This window comes from Somniosus microcephalus, unplaced genomic scaffold (assembly GCF_052327205.1).
Source record: "Somniosus microcephalus isolate GS21.2 unplaced genomic scaffold, FLI_Smic_1.0 unresolved_chr4, whole genome shotgun sequence".
In the NCBI taxonomy this organism is placed as follows: Eukaryota; Metazoa; Chordata; class Chondrichthyes; order Squaliformes; family Somniosidae; genus Somniosus; species Somniosus microcephalus.
In genome coordinates, this window is record NW_028225182.1 from 28,824,901 (window position 1) to 28,847,474 (window position 22,574).

General features: G+C 49.8%; 1 protein-coding gene across 1 annotated transcript in view; it reads right to left on the reverse strand.

Annotated features, from left to right (window-relative positions):
* Positions 1-491: 491 nt before the first annotated feature.
* The window catches only part of LOC147090077 (uncharacterized), a 305,953-nt gene continuing 283,870 nt past the window's right edge, over positions 492-22,574 (reverse strand). The window contains exon 3 of the mRNA XM_085977236.1: positions 492-9,486. Within this exon, the coding sequence (XP_085833362.1) occupies positions 7,910-9,013 (1,104 nt within the window). The 5' untranslated portion in view covers positions 9,014-9,486 and the 3' untranslated portion in view covers positions 492-7,909. The remainder of the gene's footprint in view (positions 9,487-22,574) is intronic.

A 22,574-nucleotide genomic window follows, 5' to 3' on the forward strand; every position in this document is an offset into this window, starting at 1 on the left:
TGATCCCTGTCAATGATCCTTTGTTAGAGGCTGGGGTTAGGGTGTAGGCTTAGGGGTTAGTGGTTGGGGTTCGTGGTTATTGGTTAGGATTGGGGTTAGTGGTTGGGGTTCGTGGTTATTGGTTAGGATTGGGGTTAGTTGTTGGGGCCAGTGGTTATTGGTTAGGATTGGGGTTAGTTGTTGGGGCCAGTGGTTATTGGTTAGGATTGGGGTTAGTGGTTGGGGCCAGTGGTTATTGGTTAGGATTGGGGTTAGTTGTTGGGGCTAGTGGTTATTGGTTAGGATTGGGGTTAGTGGTTATTGGTTAGGATTGGGGTTAGTGGTTGGGGTTAGTGGTTATTGGTTAGGATTGGGGTTAGTGGTTGGGGCTAGTGGTTATTGGTTAGGATTGGGGTTAGGGTCTAATTGGAGTCTGAGCAGGCCGAGTGATATACGAGGTCGATGCGTTACCCAACTTAGACTTATATGAATAAACTCACACAACCAAATAGTTTGAGAGAAGTAAAAATGCACAGTTTAATGTACAGAGCACTCCGGGAGAAGAAGAACAGTAGACCCCGCGGTCTCAGCTGCCAGCTTCTCGGTTTTACAATAGTAGCCGAGCTTCTTTTATACAGTTTAAAAACAGGAAAGCTAGCATATCAGCAGTTATTACATTAATTCCTTGGCCAATCTGGTACTTTAGCATCCTTCAACTTTGGCCAATCCGATACCTTAGCAACCCTTAATCACATTCTGTCAAAAACAAGTTAATTATATTATTATACCGTTAGCTATCTTCTTTCACAAACAACTTAATTATATTACTGTTAGCTAGCTTCTTTCATGTGACATGTTGGTATTTCGCAACCCTATTCTCACAGTGATACCTATGACCTGCCAGTTGCGTAACCCTGCCCTTAAACACCCTTTACCTCCCTTGTTCTTCCGAAACATAATTTTTCGCTCTTACAGTTTTACCCCAACAGTTGACTAGCCGTTCCTGTCTTACGTCTGTACAAGTGATATCACAAGTTGGTGCAAGCAGATCAAGTCAGCTGTCTGTTATGCCAGTGTCTGCAAAAGTCAATAAATGTCAAGTATTTCAGCAGGCACTACGGTGCCATTTTAAATTGTCCTCCAACAGCCCCTCCTTTTGGTCCTGGAGCACGATCCTCTTGCTCCCAGATGACCATCGTTCTTCGTTTCTTCACAGGGTTGGTTTACAACCACTGACTCATCTCGTGAGAACCAGCCGTTCCGGCCACGTCATCATACGTTTCTTCTTCACCCGTATTTCTGGGCAGGAGGTCGGTGTATTCTTCGACAGAAGCTACTGGCAGCACAGCTTTCACAGCAGCTTGACAGCACATTTTAATGATACTCAATGCACAGCACAGCAGTATACATATCACAACTATGATCAATATCATTTGCATTAGCCAAGCACCCCAGCCTGATCCTCCCAGTAACCAATCAAACCATCCACCTCCAATATTGGATTGATGGAGCCAAGCTACTTGTTTTTGAATATGGTCCGCTAGGTTGGCAATATTTTCAGAACTGCCTGGGATATATGTACAGCATTCTGCTCCGATCATGGCACGTGTACCTCCCTGTGCAGCTAGTAGGTAATCTAGTGCCATTCTATTTTGTAGGGCAACAGTTCTTAGGGCTACCATTTCGGCACTCATCTCTCTCAGGGATTCAGCCATGTCATTGGCTACTCCCTCAATTATGGTTGCCAATAACCATATTTCTTGAGAAGTAAACACTATTCCAGCCGTGGGGAACATAGCTCCTAGTACCACCTGCCAGGTGGGAAGTTCTCTTTTAGTACGACTATGCTTGTGGTGGTCTTTCAATTCCTTTATGTGGTGTACGTATGGTACTACATACCCCAAATAGCATGATCCTGCCCAATTCTCTGGTAACCAGGGGTATGGTCTATGACCGCATATGAAGTATGTCCCATTATAGGCTGTCATTATCTGTCCTGGTTGTTCGGGGTTTATGTTGGCGCGGAAGACGGTAAAACCCATCTGGTTGTCAGTATCTGTTCGCCTGGTCCCATTCCATGGTTTATTATTGGTCAAATTCATCAAATTGGTGGTATTGAACCACCAGCTTTCCATGGAATTTCCTGCATTATATGTGGTAAAATTTTGTAGACAATGACTTTTCCCCACATCAATTCTGATCCCTTCAGTCTGTTCTGTACCGCGCTCCCAACATATCTCCCCGATCGGCTGGCCCTTTCCTGACGTATTGGTAAGAACTAAAAAGGGGGGTTCTTTCGTATAATCATATGTTGGCTTATACCATTCTTTAAAATTTTCTAACGAATATCCTCCCCCCCGGAACTCATTCCTTAGGCTAGTCCATTTCTGTTCCCATGTTTTTCCGAAGGTGGATAAGGTGGTATTTTTCTGTTTCGTATGATTTTTATTAATTATCCATTCTGCCATATCTGTGAGGTTCAAGGGTATTGGTCGCAAGGGTATCCCTCCTTTCGCATGAGTGGGAGTATGGCTACATACCCAACAGGCATCTATCCCACTCAGTTTGGATTACTTATATGACATATATAAAAACGTACTTACATGCAGCTCCCTTTTCTTACGGGAGTTAAGTATACCTTCCGTGACAACACCAATTAACGCAACTATACATAAAACACTTAACAGCCTCATGTTGTTTTGGGGCTGTCACCTTTTGCTTGCTGTATTCAATTTGTAGGTTTAAATTACATGGTTTTTTTCTCTCGGGAACAATTCATGGGTTATAGACTTTTAATTGGATCCAATGTTTCCACTTTCCTACACCCCTTATGTCCAGACAGGCACAGGTGTCTCCACTGATTATAACCTCATAAGCTCCAGACCATTTTGGGGCAAATCCCGGTTTTCCAGGTAAGTTTTTTAATATTACCTTAGATCCAGCGGGTGGAACCTCGGGGAGCATTTGTAATTTCAGCTCCTCGTCCCTTTCCTGTTGACGGTTCCTAACCCCCGCCCTCATTTCTTTTAGTTGGTTACTTAGTTCCAACACATATCGTTTTAGCCTGTCTTTTAAGGGCCCCACATCTGCTCCACCTGTTATAATGCCTTCTGGTAATTGCATTGCTCGTCTTGTCATTAGTTCATATGGGGTTAGTCCAGTGGTACGATTGGAAGTTGCTCTCAACTTCATTAATATTATGGGTAACACCTCCACCCATGTTTTTCCAGTTTCGGCTATAGCTTTGGCCAGAGCTAATTTCAAAGTTCTGTTCATTCTCTCTACCATCCCGGAGCTTTCGGGGTGGTAGGGTATGTGGAATTTCTGTTTGATTCCCATCAATTTGCAAATGGTTTTTACCACTGTTCCAGTAAAGTGCGTTCCTTGATCAGAATCTATTTGCAATGGTACTCCCCACCTTGGGATAACTTCTTCTGCCAAAAGACGCGCAACTGTTAATGCGGTACAATTTCAGGTAGGAAAAGCCTCGACCCACCTTGTAAACTGATCAATTATTACTAAACAATATATTTTTCCGTGTGATGATGGCAGGGGGCCAGTAAAGTCAATTTGTAAATGTTCCCAAGGTCCCCTAGGTCGAGGCTGATGTGCCATTCTAATTTTTTCAGGCCTGCCTGGATTATATTGTGCACACGTCACACACCGGTGTCAGTGTTTTGCTATATCTCTTCCCATTCCAGGCCACCAGCAATCTCTTGAGAGAGCTTCCTGCATGGCATCTCGTCCTGAATGCGTCAGGCCATGATGCAGATCCAGTAACGTTAACCTTACACACTCTGGTGCTAATACTTTAGCATCCTTCCTCCAGATTCCATCTGATCCTTGTACTGCCCCTTTCTGTTTCCATTCATCCTTTTCTACTGGCGGGGTATCTTTCTGCAATTTCTGTATTTCAATGTCTTCCATTTGTACGCTCCCTACGGGATAACTATCTTCCTCTTCCTCTAATTCTAGAGCTGCCTTTACCGCCAAATCGGCCACCTGATTACCCTGTTGATTTAGCCAGTCAGGGTTACCCTGTTCTGGGGCCTTCTGGTGTGCCTTTATATTTATAACGGCTGCCTTACTTGGTTTTGCCGCCGCATCTAATAAGGCTCTTATTCATTGTTGATGTTTAATAGGTTCCCCAGTAGTGGTTACAAATCCACGTCTTCCCCAGGCTGTCATATAGTCATGTACTACCCCAAAGGCGTACCGGCTATCTGTATAAATATTGACAGTTTTTCCTTCTGCTAATTCAAGGGCTTTGGTTAGGGCGACTATCTCCGCAACCTGTGCGGATAGTCCTCCTTCTAATCGCCCGGATTTTACTGTTTTAAGAGTATTGTCCACTATTGCCCAGCCTGTTCTAGGTAAGCCGTTAATATGTTTGCGGGATCCATCTACATAGAAGACCTCTTCTGTCTGTTCCAAAGCTTCTTCCTTAATCCAACTTTCCTCAGCTTCCTCATCTATATCCCCACACTTATGTGGTTCTCCTTCGTTTAACATTCCTGCGGCTGGGTTAACTCCGGTGTCCCGAATTATTCGTACTGATTTATCCGCTGGTACTAATACGGCTTCCCATCTTGCCCTCCTCATATTTGAAACTGACCTTAATCTTCCGGTATTTAACATTTCTACCAAGGTGTGTTTGGCATGGAGGATAATTTCTCCTGTCATTACGATGGGCTCACTAACCTTTACCGCCCATGCTGCACAATCCAGGGCAGCTACACACCGAGAAAGTCCGGCTACTGCCGGACATCATCGTGTGGAATAATAGGCTACCGGTCTATTATCACCCCCGTGGTCTTGAGTGACTACCGCAGCGTAGAAGCCTCCTTCATTTTCACAATAGATGTGAAATGGCTTACCTATATTGGGTAATAATCCTAATCCTGGAGCTAATGTTAAGGCAGTTTTTAGTTCCATTCTTACTTTTCTGGTATCTAATTTATCCTCTGCCCATACGCCTTTTACGGCATTACATATTGTTCCAAAATTACCAGTTTCTAATTTCCAATCCCGGAAAAGAGGTTTAGCAGTTGCTATTTTAGTGCAATTTGCAGCATATTGGTTTACTTCAGTTTTACTTCCATCCTGTCTAGGCCAGATCAATTTTCCTTTATGACAGTCAATCAGGATTTTATATTCCCTCATAAGGTCATTTCCCATTATAGTTCCTTCATTATTTTTACACACATAAAATCTCATTGGGATCAAATGGCCATCTGATTCGACCACTTGTACTGTACTTAAAAAGGCGGGGGTCTTTGTTCCCCCTAATCCGGTCAAATAAATGTTAGTTTGTGTGATGGGTAAAGGTAAATCGGTTATAGACATCGATGCGCGCCAGTGTCCACTAGCATGTTACACTGTCGGCCCCCTACTAGTGCGGACACATAAATTCTACTATCTCCCTTATCTTTAATTACGGGGGCCGCTGCATGTCAGTGCCCTCCGTCCCGAGCATCCCTAAAGGCTTGGAGTTCTCGGTATTCATCACTGGTCATTTTTCCCGGTTCTTGATTTAATCTACTATAACATTTTTCCCATGTGTGACCTCTCTTTTTACAAAATGAGCATTCCTGTCGCGGGGCTCTACATTCTTTAGCAAAGTGTCCTTGTTTCCCACAATTGTGACAATTTCCCTTCGTTTTGGGTTGTGCTTCCTGGCCGTTTCCTTGTACGGCTGCTACCTTTTCTTGCTTGATACGGACCGCGTGGGATTGTTGGGCCTCCAGGGCATCTACAGAGCATGCCCATTGGACAACTGCATCATAGGTATTAGCAGCCACAACTCCCATTTTTAGGATCCTTTGGTGTTCGGTTGTTAACCCATCTTTAAATAATTGTACAAAGGCAGGGTCTTCCATTTGGGGGTTAATTTGGCCCGAACTCTCTTCGTATATCGTAAACAATCGTTCACCAAATTCAGAAGACCCTTCTCCTTGTTGTTGTCTACAAGCTGTGATTTTATTCCAGTTTGTCTGTGCTGCCCCCAACACCCTTTGTACTTCTGCCTTAAATGGTATAAAAATTGCCTGCAATGCATTTACTTCAGTAATGTGAGGCAATTGAAGTGCCCACTGGCCATCCCTAAATTGGGTAGGTGGTGCGGCTCCCTGCCCCATAAGTCTCCATCTGTCCGCGGGACAGGCTGCTCTCACTAATTGATGTACATCTCTAGTATGTAATTGGTGACTTTGCCATGTTCGTTCGAAGTTTTTCCAGAACTCTCTATTATTGCTACGGGGTTTTAATGAGCCCAAAAATTGCATTATCTGTTGTCTATCACCGGGCGTGAATGGTGTCCATTTTGCAGAGGGGGCGGCTATCGTGCCTCCCCGTGCCACAGGGGCCATGGCAAATGTTTCAATTCCTGCCTCTTCCCCGTACTTGGGGCCGTGGCGGCTGTTTTTTCTTCATAGGGTGGGACGGGTTCTCCCATATCTCCCAATACTGGCATCATTCCATACGTATTTTTACTTGATTCTAAATACTCGAGTTTCTTCTCTAGTTCCCTAATTTTGACATCTTTGGCTTCTAACTTACTATCTCTTTCTTTTATTCCAATCTTACATTTTTCAACGGCTTCTTGTAAGCCAACCAATTGGTGGACCAAGAGTATTCCTGCCTTTTTAGTCTTGTCCTGTTTCTCCTTTTCCCACCATTCTCTTTGTGCTCCCAATGTCTGACTCGTATCCCATCCATCTCTCCGCATTTTTTAAATTAGGGTTCTCCTATCAGCCATATACTGATTACTAAGGGAGCCCGAAGGCCCCCATGTTTGACCCTTACCTGTCATCTTGTAAATCCTCTTCTTACCCTGTGTTGTCAGAGGTACGTCCTCCTCATGAAGAGAAGCGAGCGTACGTGCAACCTATATATCGGTGGTTCCCCGGGACCTTCTGCCAGTCCAACCCCGAAGGTAGTGAGCGACGTCTACGAGTTTTACCTTATGATCCTTATAAATGCCCGACGAGATACAAACAAACAAAGAATACCACAAACTTTCGGTTAACTGTGAATTCTCACCTCTCGTCAAACCCCTTTCTTGTTCTTTTGATCAGTCGGTGCTCCGGTGTCACCCGTCTAGCGTCGCTAATTGATGGACGGTCAAAAATTTGACTACTCGCCTGAGATCACCTCTGGGTGCTCCGGCGCCCTCCGGGCTGATCCTGCCAACTACGCTAATTTGTTAGGGTCTAATTGGAGCCTGAGCGGGCCAAGTGATATACGAGGTCGACGCGTTACCCAACTTAGACTTATGTGAATAAACTCACACAACCAAATAGTTTGAGAGAAGTAAAAATGCACAGTTTAATGTACAGAGCGCTCTGGGAGAAGAAGAACAGTAGACCCCGCGGTCTCAGCTGCCAGCTTCTTGGTTTTACAATAGTAGCCGAGCTTCTTTTATACAGTTTAAAAACAGGAAAGGTACCAGATTAGCAGTTATTACATTAATTCCTTGGCCAATCTGGTACTTTAGCATCCTTCAACTTTGGCCAATCCGATACCTTAGCAACCCTTAATCACATTCTGTCAAAAACAAGTTAATTATATTATTATACCGTTAGCTAGCTTCTTTCATGTGACATGTTGGTATTTCGCAACCCTATTCTCACAGTGATACCTATGTCCTGCCAGTTGCGTAACCCCGCCCTTAAACACCATTTACCTCCCTTGTTCTTCCTAAACATAATTTTTCGCTCTTACAGTTTTACCCCAACAGTTGACTAGCCGTTCCTGTCTTACGTCTGTACAAGTGATATCACAAGTTGGTGCAAGCAGATCAAGTCAGCTGTCTGTTATGCCAGTGTCTGCAAAATGTCAATAAATGTCAAGTATTTCAGCAGGCACTATGGTGCCATTTAAAATTTTCCTCCAACAGACACGATGGGCCGAATCACCTCCTTCTGTGCTGTTAGATTCTATGATCAGTGTGAAGTCGCTGGTGTGTCAGCAGGTTGGATGACTGAGTGAATCCCTTCCCACATACGGAGCAGGTGAACGGTCTCTCCCTAGTGTGAACTCGCTGATGTAACAGCAGGCGGGATGACTGAGTGAATCCCTTCCCACACACGGAGCAGGTGAACGGTCTCTCCCTAGTGTGAACTCGCTGATGTACCAGCAGGTGGGATGACCGAGTGAATCCCTTCCCACACACAGAGCAGCTGAACGGCCTCTCCCCAGTGTGCAGGTGTTGGTGTCTCTTGAGGTCCCCGGAGCTTTTAAAACTCTTCCCACAGTCAGAACATTTAAAGGGTCTCTCGTTAGTGTGAACTCGCTTATGTGTCAGCAGGTTGGGTAACTGAGTGAATCCCTTCCCACACACAGAGCAGGTGAACGGTCTCTCCCCAGTGTGAACTCGCTGGTGTACCCTCAGCTCCCTGGAGCTTTTAAAGCTCTTCCCACAGTCAGAACATTTAAAGGGTTTCTCGTTAGTGTGAACTCGCTGGTGCCCCTTCAGCTCCCCAGAGCTTTTAAAGCTCTTCCCACAGTCAGAACATTTAAAGGGCCTCTCGTCAGTGTGAACTCGCTGATGTGTCAGCAGGTTGGATAAATGAGTGAATCCCTTCCCACACACAGAGCAGGTGAACGGCGTCTCCCCAGTGTGACCTCGCTGATGTACCAGCAGGTTGGATGAATCAGCAAATCCCTTCCCACACACAGAGCAGCTGAACGGCCTCTCCCCAGTGTGTCGGTGTTGGTGTTTCTTGAGCCACTGGGAGCTTTTAAAACTCTTCCCACAGTCAGAACATTTAAAGGGCCTCTCGTCAGTGTGAACTCGCTGGTGTCCCTTCAGCTCCCCGGAGCTTTTAAAGCTCTTCCCACAGTCAGAACATGTAAAGGGCCTCTCGTCAGTGTGAAGTCGCTGATGATCCAGCAGGTTGGATGACCAAGCGAATCCCTTCCCACACATGGAGCAGGTGAACGGCCTCTCCCCAGTGTGCAGGAACCAGTGTTTCTTCAGCTCCCGGGGGCTTTTAAAGCTCTTCCCAGTCAGAACATTGAAATGGTCTCTCATCAGTGTGAACAAGCTGGTGTCCCTTCAGATACTGAGCGCTTTTAAAGCTCTTCCCACAGTCAGGACACTGAAATGGTCTCTCCCCAGTGTGAACTCCCTGGTGTGTTTGCAGGTGCGATGAACAAACAAATCCCTTTCCACACACGGAGCAGGTGAACAGACTGTCCCTGGTGTGACTGCGCCGTTGAACTTTCAATGCAGACGGGGAACTGAAGCCCTTCCCGCCGTCCCCACCTTTACCCGGTTTCTCCCCGGTGTGACGGTGCACGTGTCTCACCAGGTCAGGCGATCGGCTGAATCCGCGTCCACACACTGAACACGTGTGCAGTTCGTCTGCGTTGCGATCCCTGCTCTCTCCTTCCATGTGCAAAGGCCGATGATATTCAGGTCCTGATGAATCCAGCGACTCTGTCAGATCTTGACGTGATGTTTGGTCTGAGCTTCCCGCCTGTAACTGCTCCACTTCTATAACCCTGTAAATTGAGATCAGAAAAGGATCAGACAAACTGTTGTTTAATTTTCCCCTTTCTGAACCTAGGGGCAGTGAAGCTGATTTTCAGGCCCCAGCTGCTGCACAGGTTGGTTGAAAGGATCAGCAGTAATGGCGGCTGTAATACCCACAAGCCCCCACGCTCCAGAAAGTGCTCTGTTGACTCTGAGTCCCACGCATGTGCTCATGGCCACCGCGCTCTCCCTCCTGCTCTACAATCGCCCGTCCCGATCGGTCCGCAACACGCATGCACAGCACACGAAACCCCGCGGTTGGAACATCGGGCGTGCATGCAGGGCCACAACATCTGGTACGCGTGCGCGGCTCAGGTGGGGGCGAGTCGGTGTTTCGCCTCAGCCGCCAGGGAGGTGCGCATGCGCAGGACAACCCAACATTCTTCCCGTCAGCAATCACTCCCTCGTTTCTTTAATAAAAACAGAAAATGCTGGAAATACTCAGCAGGTCAGGCAGCATCTGTGGAGAGAGAAACAGAGTTAACGTTTCAGGTCGATGACCATTCATCAGAACTGCTTGCTCTTTAGTGTCAGCCAGTGGCTCACTGGGTAGCACTCGCGCCTCTGAGTCAGAAAGTTGTGGGTTCATAGTCCCACTCCAGAGACTTGAGCACAAAAATCCAGGCTGACACTCCAGTGCAGTGCTGAGGGAGTGCGGCACTGTCGGAGGTGCCGTCTTTCGGATGAGATGTTAAATTGAGGCCCTGTTTGCTCTCTCAGGTGGATGTAAAAGGTCCCATGGCATTATTTCAGGAAAGAAAGACTTGCATTTATATAGTGCCACCAGATATCCTAAAGTGCTTTACAGCCAATGAAGTACTACAATGAAGTAGTCACTGTTGTAATGTGGGAAAGAGCAGGGGAATTATCCCCAGTGTCCGAGCCAATGTTTATCCCTCAATCAACATAAAAAATGATAGATTATCTGGTCATTATCACATTGCTGTCTGTGGGAGCTTGCTGTGCGCTAATTGACTGGCGCATTTCCTACATTACAACAGTGACTACACTGCAAAAGTACTTCATTGGCTGTAAAGTACTTTGGGACGTCCGGTGGTGGTGAAAGGCGCTACATAAATGCAAGTCTTTCTTCCTTCACTGGTCTCACCAGCGACCTCTTCTGGCGGTTGGTTGATTGACAGCCGAGAGCCCGCGCATGCGCAATCGGAGCGGCGGATTGTGTCGAGTCCGGCACAGCGACCCCTCCCGGTCACCAAGGGTAATGACCGCGCATGCCCAGAGGCGACCAACCCCCCTCCCCACTCGGAGCTGCGCCTGCGCACTCGGATCCTGCCGGACGGAGTCGGCGCGGGGCCATTCCGGGGAAAGGCCTTGGTGTCGGTTCCAGAGTCGCAATCGGTGACGCGAAGTGAGTTTTCTCCGCTCCGATTGGGTGGAGAATGGCGCGGGGTGGATCGGGAGAGAATCGAGAGAAATAGAAAAACCTCAGAGTCCGCGAGGCCCCGGACCGAGCGGCGGCACTTGGACGGTGCACGTGATCTCCTCGGGGCACGTCACCCGGGCCCGCGGCCTGATTGACGGCAGCTTCCCACCAATAGGGTGCGAGCGGGGCGGGGCTGGAGGAGCGAGCCGGCGGCGGGTCCTCCAACCAATCGGGGAGCCCGAGGGGCGGGACTAGCGGCACCCAGTGGGCGGGGCTGGAGGAGCGAGCCGGCGGCGGGTGCTTGAAACAATCGGGGAGCCCGAGGGGCGGGACTAGCGGCACCCAGTGGGCGGGGCTGGTGGAGCGAGCCGGCGGCGGGTCCTCCAACCAATCGGGGAGCCCGAGGGGCGGGGCTTGCGGCACCCAGTGGGCGGGGCTGGAGGAGCCAACGGGTGGCGGGTCCTCCAACCAATCGGGGAGCCCGAGGAGCGGGACTTGCGCCGGCTGAGTGGGACAGAGGAGGCTGACGGGAGATTTAATTTAAATGAATTTAATAATTTCCCGGCTGCTCCAACAGCCCACCCTGCAACGTCACGACGTCGCCGGCGTGCACCGACTGACACTGAGCTCTCCACCAATGAGCGAGGGGAGGCGGAGCCTGGAGGACCGACCGAGGGGCTTTGGTCCTCCAAGCAATCGCGGCGAAGGAGGAGGCGGGGCCTGGGATTGGCCCGCCACCATTTTGTAAAGGGGCCTGGTCAGGAACTGTGAGCCTGGGAAAGTTTATTTTTAATGTTCCTTTTTTTATTTTACAGAAGATACTTGTTTTAAACAGAGAAACATAGAAAATAGGAGCAGGAGTCGGCCATTCGGCCCCTCGAGCCTGCTCCACCATTCAATGCGATCATGGCTGATCATAAAAATAGCAGTTCGTTTTTAAATTGACGAAACAGAAACAAGAAACCCTGTGGAGCAAATGTGAGTAAAAATATTTTTTCTCCCTGAATTAATTTTTTAAATATTAATTTTATGCGTTTTTAAGTATTAATTTCAAGCACTTTAAGAGAATATGGGAGTGGTGGGGGTTCTCTTAAAGGGACAGGCGCTCTCTTTTTCTATGAGTTTTCATTAAAGGGACCGCGTCCCCGTGGATGACCGATTTTAAAGGGACAGCTTCTCCCTTTTTATAATGTATATTTAAGAGACTGACATTTAAAGTAGGGCTAATCCCCTGCTCCCGCATCATTCTATGATGCTATTCTACACAGACACACACACATACAGTCAGACAGACAGACACACAGATACTCACTAAAATACAGTCAGACACATTTTTTCTGCACGAACTTTTATTATTACTTTCAAAGACTTTACGAAAAAGGTGGGAATGGTGGGCGGAGGGCTCTTAAAGGGACAGAGACTCTTCTTTTCAAAGTGATTTTCATTAAAGGGACCGAGTCACTCCTTGCCTGTGGAGGACCAATTTTAAAAGGACAGTGTCTCGAAATCAGGTGCTGTCTGCGTGTGCACCACCTCCTCCCAATTTCCTGCCAAGCGATCCCTGCGGGCACCACTCCACTCCAGGAGTGGCTCCTAGAATCATACAGCACAGAAGGAGGCCATTCAGCCCATCGTGCCTGTGCCGGCTCTTTGAAAGAGCTCTCCATTTAGTCCCACTCCCCTGCTCTGTCCCCATAGCCCTGCAAATTTTTCCCCTTCAAGTGTTTATCCAATTCCCCATTGAACGTTATTATTGACTCTGCTTCCACCGCCCTTTCAGGCAGCGCATTCCAGATCACAACAACTCGCTGCGTCAATAAAATTCTCCTCACCTCGCCTCTGGTTCTTTTGTCAATGACCTTAAATCTGTGTCCTCTGGTCACCGACCCTCCTGCCACTGGAACCAGTTTCTCCTTATAAGCTACAGCTATACAAAGCCCTGGTTAGACGCCAGAGAGTCATAACGGCACAGAAGGAGGCCATTTGGCCCATCCAGTCCGTGCCGGCTCTCTGCAGAGCAATCCAGTCAGTCCCACTCCCCCGCTGTAACACCTGCCCCTATACCTCCCCCCTTCCCACTGTCCAGGGCCCCAAACACCCCTTCCAGGTGAAACAACGATTTACTTGTGTGGTAAACCACTGTTATTGTTATTCACTGTTGTTGTTGTTGTTGCACACTGTTGTACCTATGCATGCCTCAACATGTCTCGGCTGGCTCCACCCACAGGCCCAGGTATAAAGGTGATTGACCGGCAGCCCCCTGTCTTCTTGGAACTCAGTCAACCACGAGAGGCATGCTCTGTTCTTTGCTAATAAAAGCCTTTAGTTACTCTCCTAACTCTCCGCCTTTTATGAGTAATTGATAGCGCATCAATTTTATTAGCAAAAACAAAATGTCGACAAACGCTGAACAGCAGGCTGCTGCACCAAACGCTGAACAGCAGGCTGCTGCACCAAACGCTGAGCAGCAGGAGCTGCTGCGAGCCCTCAGACCAACATGCCTGGACCTAGACCCCCAAGAAGCGGGTTCGGCTACCAAATTCGCGCATTGGCTGCGTTGCTTCGAGGCCTACCTGCAAGCCTCAACTGTGACCCTGGACGAAAACAAGTTGGAAATCCTGGCCTCAAAGGTGAGCCACCAAGTTTATACAATAATCCAGGACGCGACGACCTACGCGGCGGCTATCGATCTGCTAAAAGGGCAATACGCACGCCCGGTAAATACGGTCTATGCCCGGCACCTCTTAAGGTCCCGCAGACAGCAGCCCGGGGAATCGGTGGAGGCCTTCCTACGGGCACTACGGATACTCGGCCGAGACTGCGATTGCAAAGAAGTATCAGCCGCAGCACACACGGAGGGACTGATCCGAGATGCTTTCGTTGCGGGTCTAAGGTCCGACTACTCCCGGCAGAGACTGTTGGAAATGGGAGACATGGACCTGAGAAAGGCAGTGTCCCTCACGCTCTCGCTCGACGCGGCCCACAGGAATATGGACGCCTTCTCCCCTAACCGCTCCGCAACGTGGACGCCACAACCTTGGGTCATGGGACCGCCACCTTCAACTGCTGCTGCGATGTCCAAGGCACAGAAATGTTATTTTTGTGGCCAGGCAAAACACCCCAGAGCACGCTGCCTGGCGAGAAACGCTACCTGCTCCGGCTGCGGGAAGAAAGGACACTATGTCAGCGCCTGCAAAGGTAAAACCGCTAACGCCAGCAGCGCCGCGTGCGAACCGTGGGGGCAGCCATCTTGTCCGCCATCTTGGGCTCCCCCAGCCGCGTGGGGATCGGGACCATGGGCGCCGCCATTTTGTCCGCCATCTCGGACGTCTCCAACTTCAACCACGGGGGACCCGGACTCAACCACCGCCTCATCTGACGACCACATCGACTCGCTCGACCATACGCTGGCCTCCGTGACGCTGGACCAATCTCTCCCTCATCAACTGTCCAGGTCCATGATGGACATTACGGTAAACGGCCGCGCCACTACCTGTCTTTTTGACAGCGGGAGCACGGAAAGCTTTATCCACCCCGACACGGTGCGCAGTTACTCTCTCCCGGTCCTGCCGACGCGACATCAGATCTCTTTGGCTTCCAAAGCCCAGTCAGCGGACGTCGGTGGCTACTGTGTAGTGACCCTTTCAGTAAGGGGCACAGAAGACAAAAATTTTAAACTCCTGGTCCTGCCCCATCTTTGCGCTGCCATTCTACTGGGGTTGGATTTTCAGTGCAACCTTAAGAGTGTCACATTAGCGTACGACGGACCCCTCCCCCCACTCACAGTCTGCAGCCAGCAGCTTTTAAATCGCCCGCCGTGCACCATTTGCAGCCTCTCCACCCTTAAAGTCCCCCCCCCCTCCTTGTTCGCTAACCTCACCCGCGACTGTAAGCCCATCGCTACCAAAAGCAGGCGTTACAGTGCCGGGGATAGGAGCTTCATTAAATCCGAGGTAGCAAGACTCCTGAAGGAAGGGATTATTGAAAGTAGCACCAGCCCATGGCGAGCACAAGTGGTGGTAGTGAAGGCTGGCGAAAAACAGCGCCTAGTTATTGACTACAGCCAGACGATCAATCGCTACACCCAGCTAGATGCATACCCACTCCCCCGCATATCTGACATGGTCAATCAGATAGCACAATACCGGGTGTTCTCGACGATTGATCTGAAGTCGGCATACCACCAGCTCCCCATCGGGGCTGAGGACCGCCAGTACACAGCTTTTGAAGCTGACGGTCGTCTCTACCACTTCCTCAGAGTTCCCTTCGGCGTCACCAACGGGGTTTCAGTCTTCCAACGGGAGATGGACCGGATGGTTGACCAGAACGCGCTCCAGGCCACTTTCCCCTATCTAGACAACGTCACCATCTGCGGCCACGACCAGCAGGACCATGATGTTAATCTAGAGAAATTCCTCCGTACGGCCCAGCGGCTGAACCTAACATACAACAAGGACAAATGTATGTTTCGTACCAAGCGCCTTGCCATTCTTGGCTGTGTAGTGGAGAACGGAGTCATCGGCCCCGACCCCGACAGGATGCGCCCCCTTATGGAGCTCCCCCTTCCCCGCTGCCAAAAAGCACTGAAGAGATGCCTAGGGTTTTTCTCGTACTATGCTCAGTGGGTGCCCAACTATGCGGACAAAGCCAGACCCCTCATCAAGTCCACCTCCTTCCCCCTGACAGCAGAGGCCTGTGCAGCCTTCACTCTCATAAAAGGAGATATTGCGAAGGCCACAATGCACGCAGTGGATGAGTCCATCCCTTTCCAAGTGGAGAGCGACGCATCCGACTTTGCCCTAGCTGCAACCCTTAACCAGGCGGGGAGACCCGTGGCCTTTTTCTCAAGGACCCTCCAGGGCCCCGAGATTCGACACTCCTCTGTCGAAAAGGAGGCCCAGGCCATTGTGGAAGCTGTGCGACATTGGAGGCATTACCTGGCCGGAAAACGATTTACCCTGCTCACTGACCAGCGTTCAGTAGCTTTTATGTTTAATAATAAGCAGAGGGGCAAAATCAAGAACGACAAGATCTTGAGGTGGAGAATCGAACTCTCCACCTACAATTACGATATCTTGTACCGGCCCGGGAAACTCAATGAGCCCCCAGATGCCCTATCACGTGGTACATGCGCCAACGCACAGGTCGATAGACTGAAGACCCTCCACAATGACCTCTGCCACCCGGGGGTCACCAGGTTTTTTCACTTCATCATATCCCGTAACCTGCCCTACTCCATCGAGGAGGTCAGGACCATGACCAGGAACTGCCAAATCTGTGCCGAGTGCAAACCGCATTTTTATAGGCCAGACAGAGCAAGCCTGATCAAAGCCACGCGCCCCTTTGAACGGCTGAGCGTCGATTTTAAAGGGCCCCTCCCCTCCTCCGACCGCAATGTGTACTCCCTCAACATAATTGATGAGTACTCCCATTTCCCGTTTGCCATCCCTTGCTCAGACATGACCAGTACCACGGTCATTAAATGTCTGAATGACCTCTTCGCCTTGTTCGGTTTCCCTAGCTATATTCATAGCGACAGGGGCTCATCCTTTATGAGCGACGAACTCCGGCAGTACCTGCTCTCGAGAGGTATTGCTACAAGCAGGACCACCAGCTACAACCCCCGGGGGAATGGCCAGGTGGAAAGGGAGAATGCGACGGTCTGGAAGGCAGTCCTTTTAAACTTGAAATCTAAGGGCCTTCCAACCTCTCGCTGGCAGGAAGTCCTCCCTGCGGCGCTCCATTCCATTCGGTCACTGCTCTGTACAGCCACCAATGCTACCCCTCATGAGAGAATGTTCTCCTTCCCCAGGGAGTCCACATCGGGGATCTCGTTACCGACATGGCTGACTTCTCCAGGACCCGTCCTACTGCGGAAGCACGTGAGGTCCCATAAGACGGACCCCCTGGTCGAGAGGGTGAGCCTCCTCCATGCCAACCCTCAGTATGCTTACGTGGTGTACCCGGACGGGCGGGAGGACACAGTCTCCATACGAGACCTCGCACCTTCGGGTGCTCCCGAAACACCTCCCTCGCCACCCACCACTACCCACGCCTACCCCCAGTACACTTACGTAGCGTACCCGGACGGGCGGGAGGACACAGCCCCCACACGAGACCTCGCACCTTTGGGTGCCCCTGAAACACTACCATTGCCATCCACCACTACCCACAACCCAACCCCGCTAGACGGCATGCCGCAGCCCCAGGACCCGTCATTGACCACCCAACCACTCAATGAGACGCCAGATTCAACGTTGGATGCTGCACCATCACCGCCGCCACCACGACGATCAGGACGGCATACAAGGCCACCTGATAGACTTACTTACACGAACCTTTAGTACACTTCACCCCGCCGGACTCAATTTTAAACAAGGGGTGAATGTGGTAAACCACTGTTATTGTTATTCACTGTTGTTGTTGTTGTTGCACACTGTTGTACCTATGCATGCCTCAACATGTCTCGGCTGGCTCCACCCACAGGCCCAGGCATAAAGGTGATTGACCGGCAGCCCCCTGCCTTCTTGGAACCCAGTCAACCACGAGAGGCATGCTCTATTCTTTGCTAATAAAAGCCTTTAGTTACTCTCCTAACTCTCCGTCTTTTATGAGTAATTGATAGCGCATCAACTTGTACTTCTTGCAATCTAGTATACTGTATTCGCTGCTCACGATGCGGTCTCCTCTACATTGGGGAGACCAAACGCAGATTGGGTGACCGCTTTGCGGAACACCTCCGTTCAGTCCATAAGGGTGACCCTGAGCTTCCGGTCGCCTGTCATTTTAATTCACCGCTCCATTCCCACTCGGACCTCACCGTCCTTGGCCTCTTGTATTGTTCCACGGAAGCTCAACGTAAACTCGAGGAACAGCACCTCATCTTCCGATTAGGCACTTTGCAGCCTTCTGGACTCAATATCGAGTTCAACAATTTCAGATCATAACCTCGGCCCCTATTACTTTTTTACTTATAATTTTTTCCACCCCTTTGTTTAGGGTCCTCCTTTCCCACCCCCCCTTCTCCTTTTGTTTCTCTCTCCCACCTGCAGCTGTCTCTTATCCTGCCAGTACACTTCACACCTAATCTCAGCTGTCTTTTGTCCCCACCGGCCTATTACCATCTCGTCTGGTTTTGAACACCTTTTATTGTCTCTTTTACTTCTTTGGTTCATCGCAGCCCTGCCTTCGATCGATTTTCTTTTCTTTCCAGTTTTGAAGAAGGGTCCAACCCGAAACGTCAACTCAGATTTCTCTCCACAGATGTTGCCTGACCTGCTGAGTTTTTCCAGCATTTTCTGTTGTTATTTCGGATTTCCAGCATCTGCAGTATTTTGCTATCGTACTGAATTTGGATGATCAGCCATGATCGCATTGAATGGCGGCGCAGGCTCGAGGGGCCGAATGGCCGACTCCTGCTCCAATCTTCTATGTTTCTGTGTTTCTAAAATAGACTTTGTTTGTTTTGCTGACTCAGCAAACCTCATTTACTTTACTGTTTTTTGGCTGACTCAATAAAAGTGGTTTTTTGTGGCTGCAGGTATTTAATTGAATTAGTTCAGGCTTGCTGTCAGTCCTGGCCCTGGTCCCGCCCCTTCCTGCACCTCATTGGCTGACACCACTGTCAATCGACACCACGAGGGGGAAGGGAGGGTGATTGACAGGTGGTGATTGAGAGAAGCGCCTGCCCGCGCTGTGATTGGTGCAGGGGAAGGGAGGGTGATTGACAGGTGGTGATTGAGAGAAGCGCCTGCCCGCGCTGTGATTGGTGCAGGGGAAGGGAGGGTGATTGACAGGTGACGATTGATAGAAGCGTCTGCCCGCGCTGTGATTGGTGCAGGGGAAGGGAGGGTGATTGACAGGTGGTGATTGAGAGAAGGGCCTGCCCGCGCTGTGATTGGTGCAGGGGAAGGGAGGGTGATTGACAGGTGGTGATTGAGAGAAGGGCCTGCCAGCGCTGTGATTGGTGCAGGGGAAGGGAGGGTGATTGACAGGTGGCGATTGAGAGCAGCGCCTGCCCGCGCTGTGATTGGTGCAGGGGAAGGGAGGGTGATTGACAGGTGGTGATTGAGAGAAGCGCCTGCTCGCGCTGTGATTGGTGCAGGGGAAGGGAGGGTGATTGACAGGTGGTGATTGAGAGCAGCGCCTGCCCGCGCTGTGATTGGTGCAGGGGAAGGGAGGGTGATTGACAGGTGGTGATTGAGAGAAGCGCCTGCTCGCGCTGTGATTGGTGCAGGGGAAGGGAGGGTGATTGACAGGTGGCGATTGAGAGCAGCGCCTGCCCGCGCTGTGATTGGTGCAGGGGAAGGGAGGGTGATTGACAGGTGACGATTGAGAGAAGGGCCTGCCCGCGCTGTGATTGGTGCAGGGGAAGGTAAGTGGGCGTGTCCGGCCCCCGGGCCCACGTGGGGGTGTCACAGGCTGGCTGGAGCGCATGCGCAGCTCGCCTCGCACCGTTGGGAAGCTTTTCAAATATTTTTTTTTGCGAAACAAATTGAAAACACTCATTAATTCCCCCAACCTCCTCCCCTCTAAAGTGCGATTATTATTATTTTTGTTTTTCCTCATTTGTGTGGGGTGTCTTTTTTTTTACCTTGCGGTGGCGCGCGCCGATCCAACCGACCCCTGGGCGTTGCGTGCTGGCGTCAGCACGTAATCGGAGGGGGGGTGATTGACGCGAGGCGCCCGCCAATCAGGAGCGTGGAAAACGCTGGGAGGACCGGGCGGGCTGACGGTCCTCCAACCAATGGCGGCGCGGGAGGGAGGGGGCGGGACCTCGGTGGGCTGCAGGCCGCTTTCCTGCTTTGCAGCCTTCCGGACTCAATCTCCAGTTCACCCCTATTACATTTTTACTTATATTTTTCCCCCACCCCTTTGTTTTGGGTCTTCCCATCCCCCCCTTTCCTTTTTTTTTTACATGGCAGCTGTCTCTCATCCTGCCAGTACATTTCACACCTAACCTGAGCCGTCTATTGTCTCCACTAGTCCGATCACCAGCTCGTCTGGTTTTGAATACCTCTTAATGTCTCTTCACTTCTTTGGTTCCCTCCCCAGCCCTGCCTTTCCATCTATTTCATTTCCTTTCCAGTTTTGAAGAAGGGTTTCGACCTGAAACGTCGACTCTAATTTCTCTCCACGGATGTTGCCTGGCCTGCTGAGTTTTTCCAGCACTTTCTGTTGTTATTTCGGATTTCCAGCATCTGCATTATTTTGCTATCGTTCCTGCTTTCATTGTCTGCAGGAGCTGTTAAAGGGAAGGGGAGGAGGAGGAGGGTGGATAAAAACCCAGCTTGTGAGTGTTTATTCCTTTGCATTACCTTTATTGCAAGGCTATTCATCAATTGCATTCATTTAAAAATAAGTGAACCTTTTCTCTTTTATCCAGAACAAAGAGCCCTGGTGCTGTGAACATTTTGGTGGGCAGCCACTTTTAAAGGGACAAAGACCAGCATTCTTCCTCCTCTCTCTCTTTCTCTCTTGTGAGTATTTGTGGTGGGGTGTGAGTCAAAGGGGACCGTGGCCCCTTTTCAACAAAAACAATTGCTTGGCCATTTAAAGGGGAATGGGTGCTCCCCAGGTATTTAAAGGGGCAGTGCCTCTCTATGTATCATGTAAGAGCAGGGAGGTTCTGCTTGAACTATACAAAAACACCAGTTAGGCCACCGCGTGCAGTTCTGGTCGTCCCCATTGCAGGAAAGATGTGACTGCTCGAGACGGGAGATTTACGAGGATGTTGCCAGGACTAGAGAATTTCAGCTGCAAGGAAAGATTGAATACATAGAAGAATAGGAGTAGGCCATTCAGCCTCTGAGCCTGCTCCGCCATGCAATGAGATCATGGCTGATCATCCAAACTCAGTACCCTGTCCCTGCCTTCTCCCCAAATCCCTTGATCCCTTTAGCCTTAAGAAATATATCTAACTCCGCCTTGAATATATTTAATGAATTGGCCTCAACTGCCTTCTGTGGTAGAGAATTCCACAGGTTCACCACTCTCTGGGTGAAGAAATTCCTCCTCATCTCTGTCCTAAATGGCTTACCCCTTATCCTTAGACTGTGACCCCTGGTTCTGGACTCCCCCACCATCGGGAACATCCTTCCTGCATCTAGTCTGTCTAGTCCGGTTAGAATTTTATAAGTTTCAATGAGATCCCCTCTCATTCTTCTAAACTCCAGCGAGTATAAGCCCAATCGACCCAATCTCTCCTCATACGTCATTCCTGCCATCCCAGGTATCAGTCTGGTGAATCTTCGCTGCACTTTCTCCATGGCAAGAACCTCCTTCCTCAGATAAGGCGACCAAAACTGCACACAATACTCAAGGTGTGGTCTCACCAAGGCCCTGTACAACTGCAGCAAGACATCCTTGTTCCTGTACGCAAACCCTCTTGCTACGAAGGCCAACATACCATTTGCCTTCTTAACCACCTGCTGCACCTTCATGCTTACCTTCAGCGACTGGTGCACAAGGACACCCAGGTCTAGTTGCTCTTCCCCTTCTCCCAATCTATTGCCGTTCAGATAATAATCTGCCTTCCTGTTTTTGCCACCAAAATGGATAACCTCGCATTTATCCACATTGGGCAGATGCATGGCAGATGCAGTACAATCACCCAACGTGTCCAAATCCTCCTCACAGCACACACGCCCACCCAGCTTTGTGTCATCTGCAAATTTGGAGATATTACATCTAGTTCCCTCGTCTAGATCATTAATATATATTGTGAATAGCTGGGGTCAAAGGACCGATCCCTGCGGTACCCCACTAGTCACTGCCTGCCACTCGGATAAAGACCCGTTTATTCCAACTCTTTGCTTCCTGTCTGCCAACCAGTTCTCTATCCAAGTCAGTACCTTACCCCCAATCCCATGTGCCTTAACTTTACACGCTAATCTCTTATGCGGGACCTTATCGAACAGGCTGGGGTTGTTTTCTTTGGAACAGAGGAGGCTGAGGGGAGACCTGATTGAGGTGTATAACATTATGAGGGGCAGAGAGAGAGTGGATAGGAAGGACCTATTTCCCTCAGCAGACAGATCAATAACCAGGGGGCACAGATTTAAAGTAATTGGTCGGAGGTTTAGAGGGGAGTTGAGGAGAATGTTTTTCACCCAGAGGGTGGTGGGGGTCTGGAACTCACTGCCTGACAGGGTGGTAGAGGCAGAGACCCTCATCACATTTAAAAAGTACTTGGATGTGCATCTGAAGTGCTGTAACCTACAAGGCTATGGACCAAGTGCTGGAAAGTGGGATTAGGGTGAAGAGCTCTTTGTCGGCCGGCACAGACATGATGGGCCAAATGGCCTCCTTCTGTGCCGTAAATATCCATGATTCTATGAATTGTAGTTAAAGGGACAGACACCCCACAAACTCTGTTCCCGAGCCACTGACTCCATCCCTCTCCCTAACATCTGTCTGAGGCTGAACCACACTGTTCACAACCTTGGTGTCATATTTGACCCTGAAATCAGCTTCTGACCACATATCCGCAGCATAACAAAGACCGCCTACTTCCACCTCGGTAACATCGCCCGTCTCCGCCCCTGCCTCAGCTCATCCACTGCTGAAACCCTCACCCGGGCCTTTGTTACCTCCAGACTCGACTATTCCAATACACTCCTGGCTGGCCTCCCACATTCCAGCCCACGTCAACTTGAGGTCATCCAAAACTCT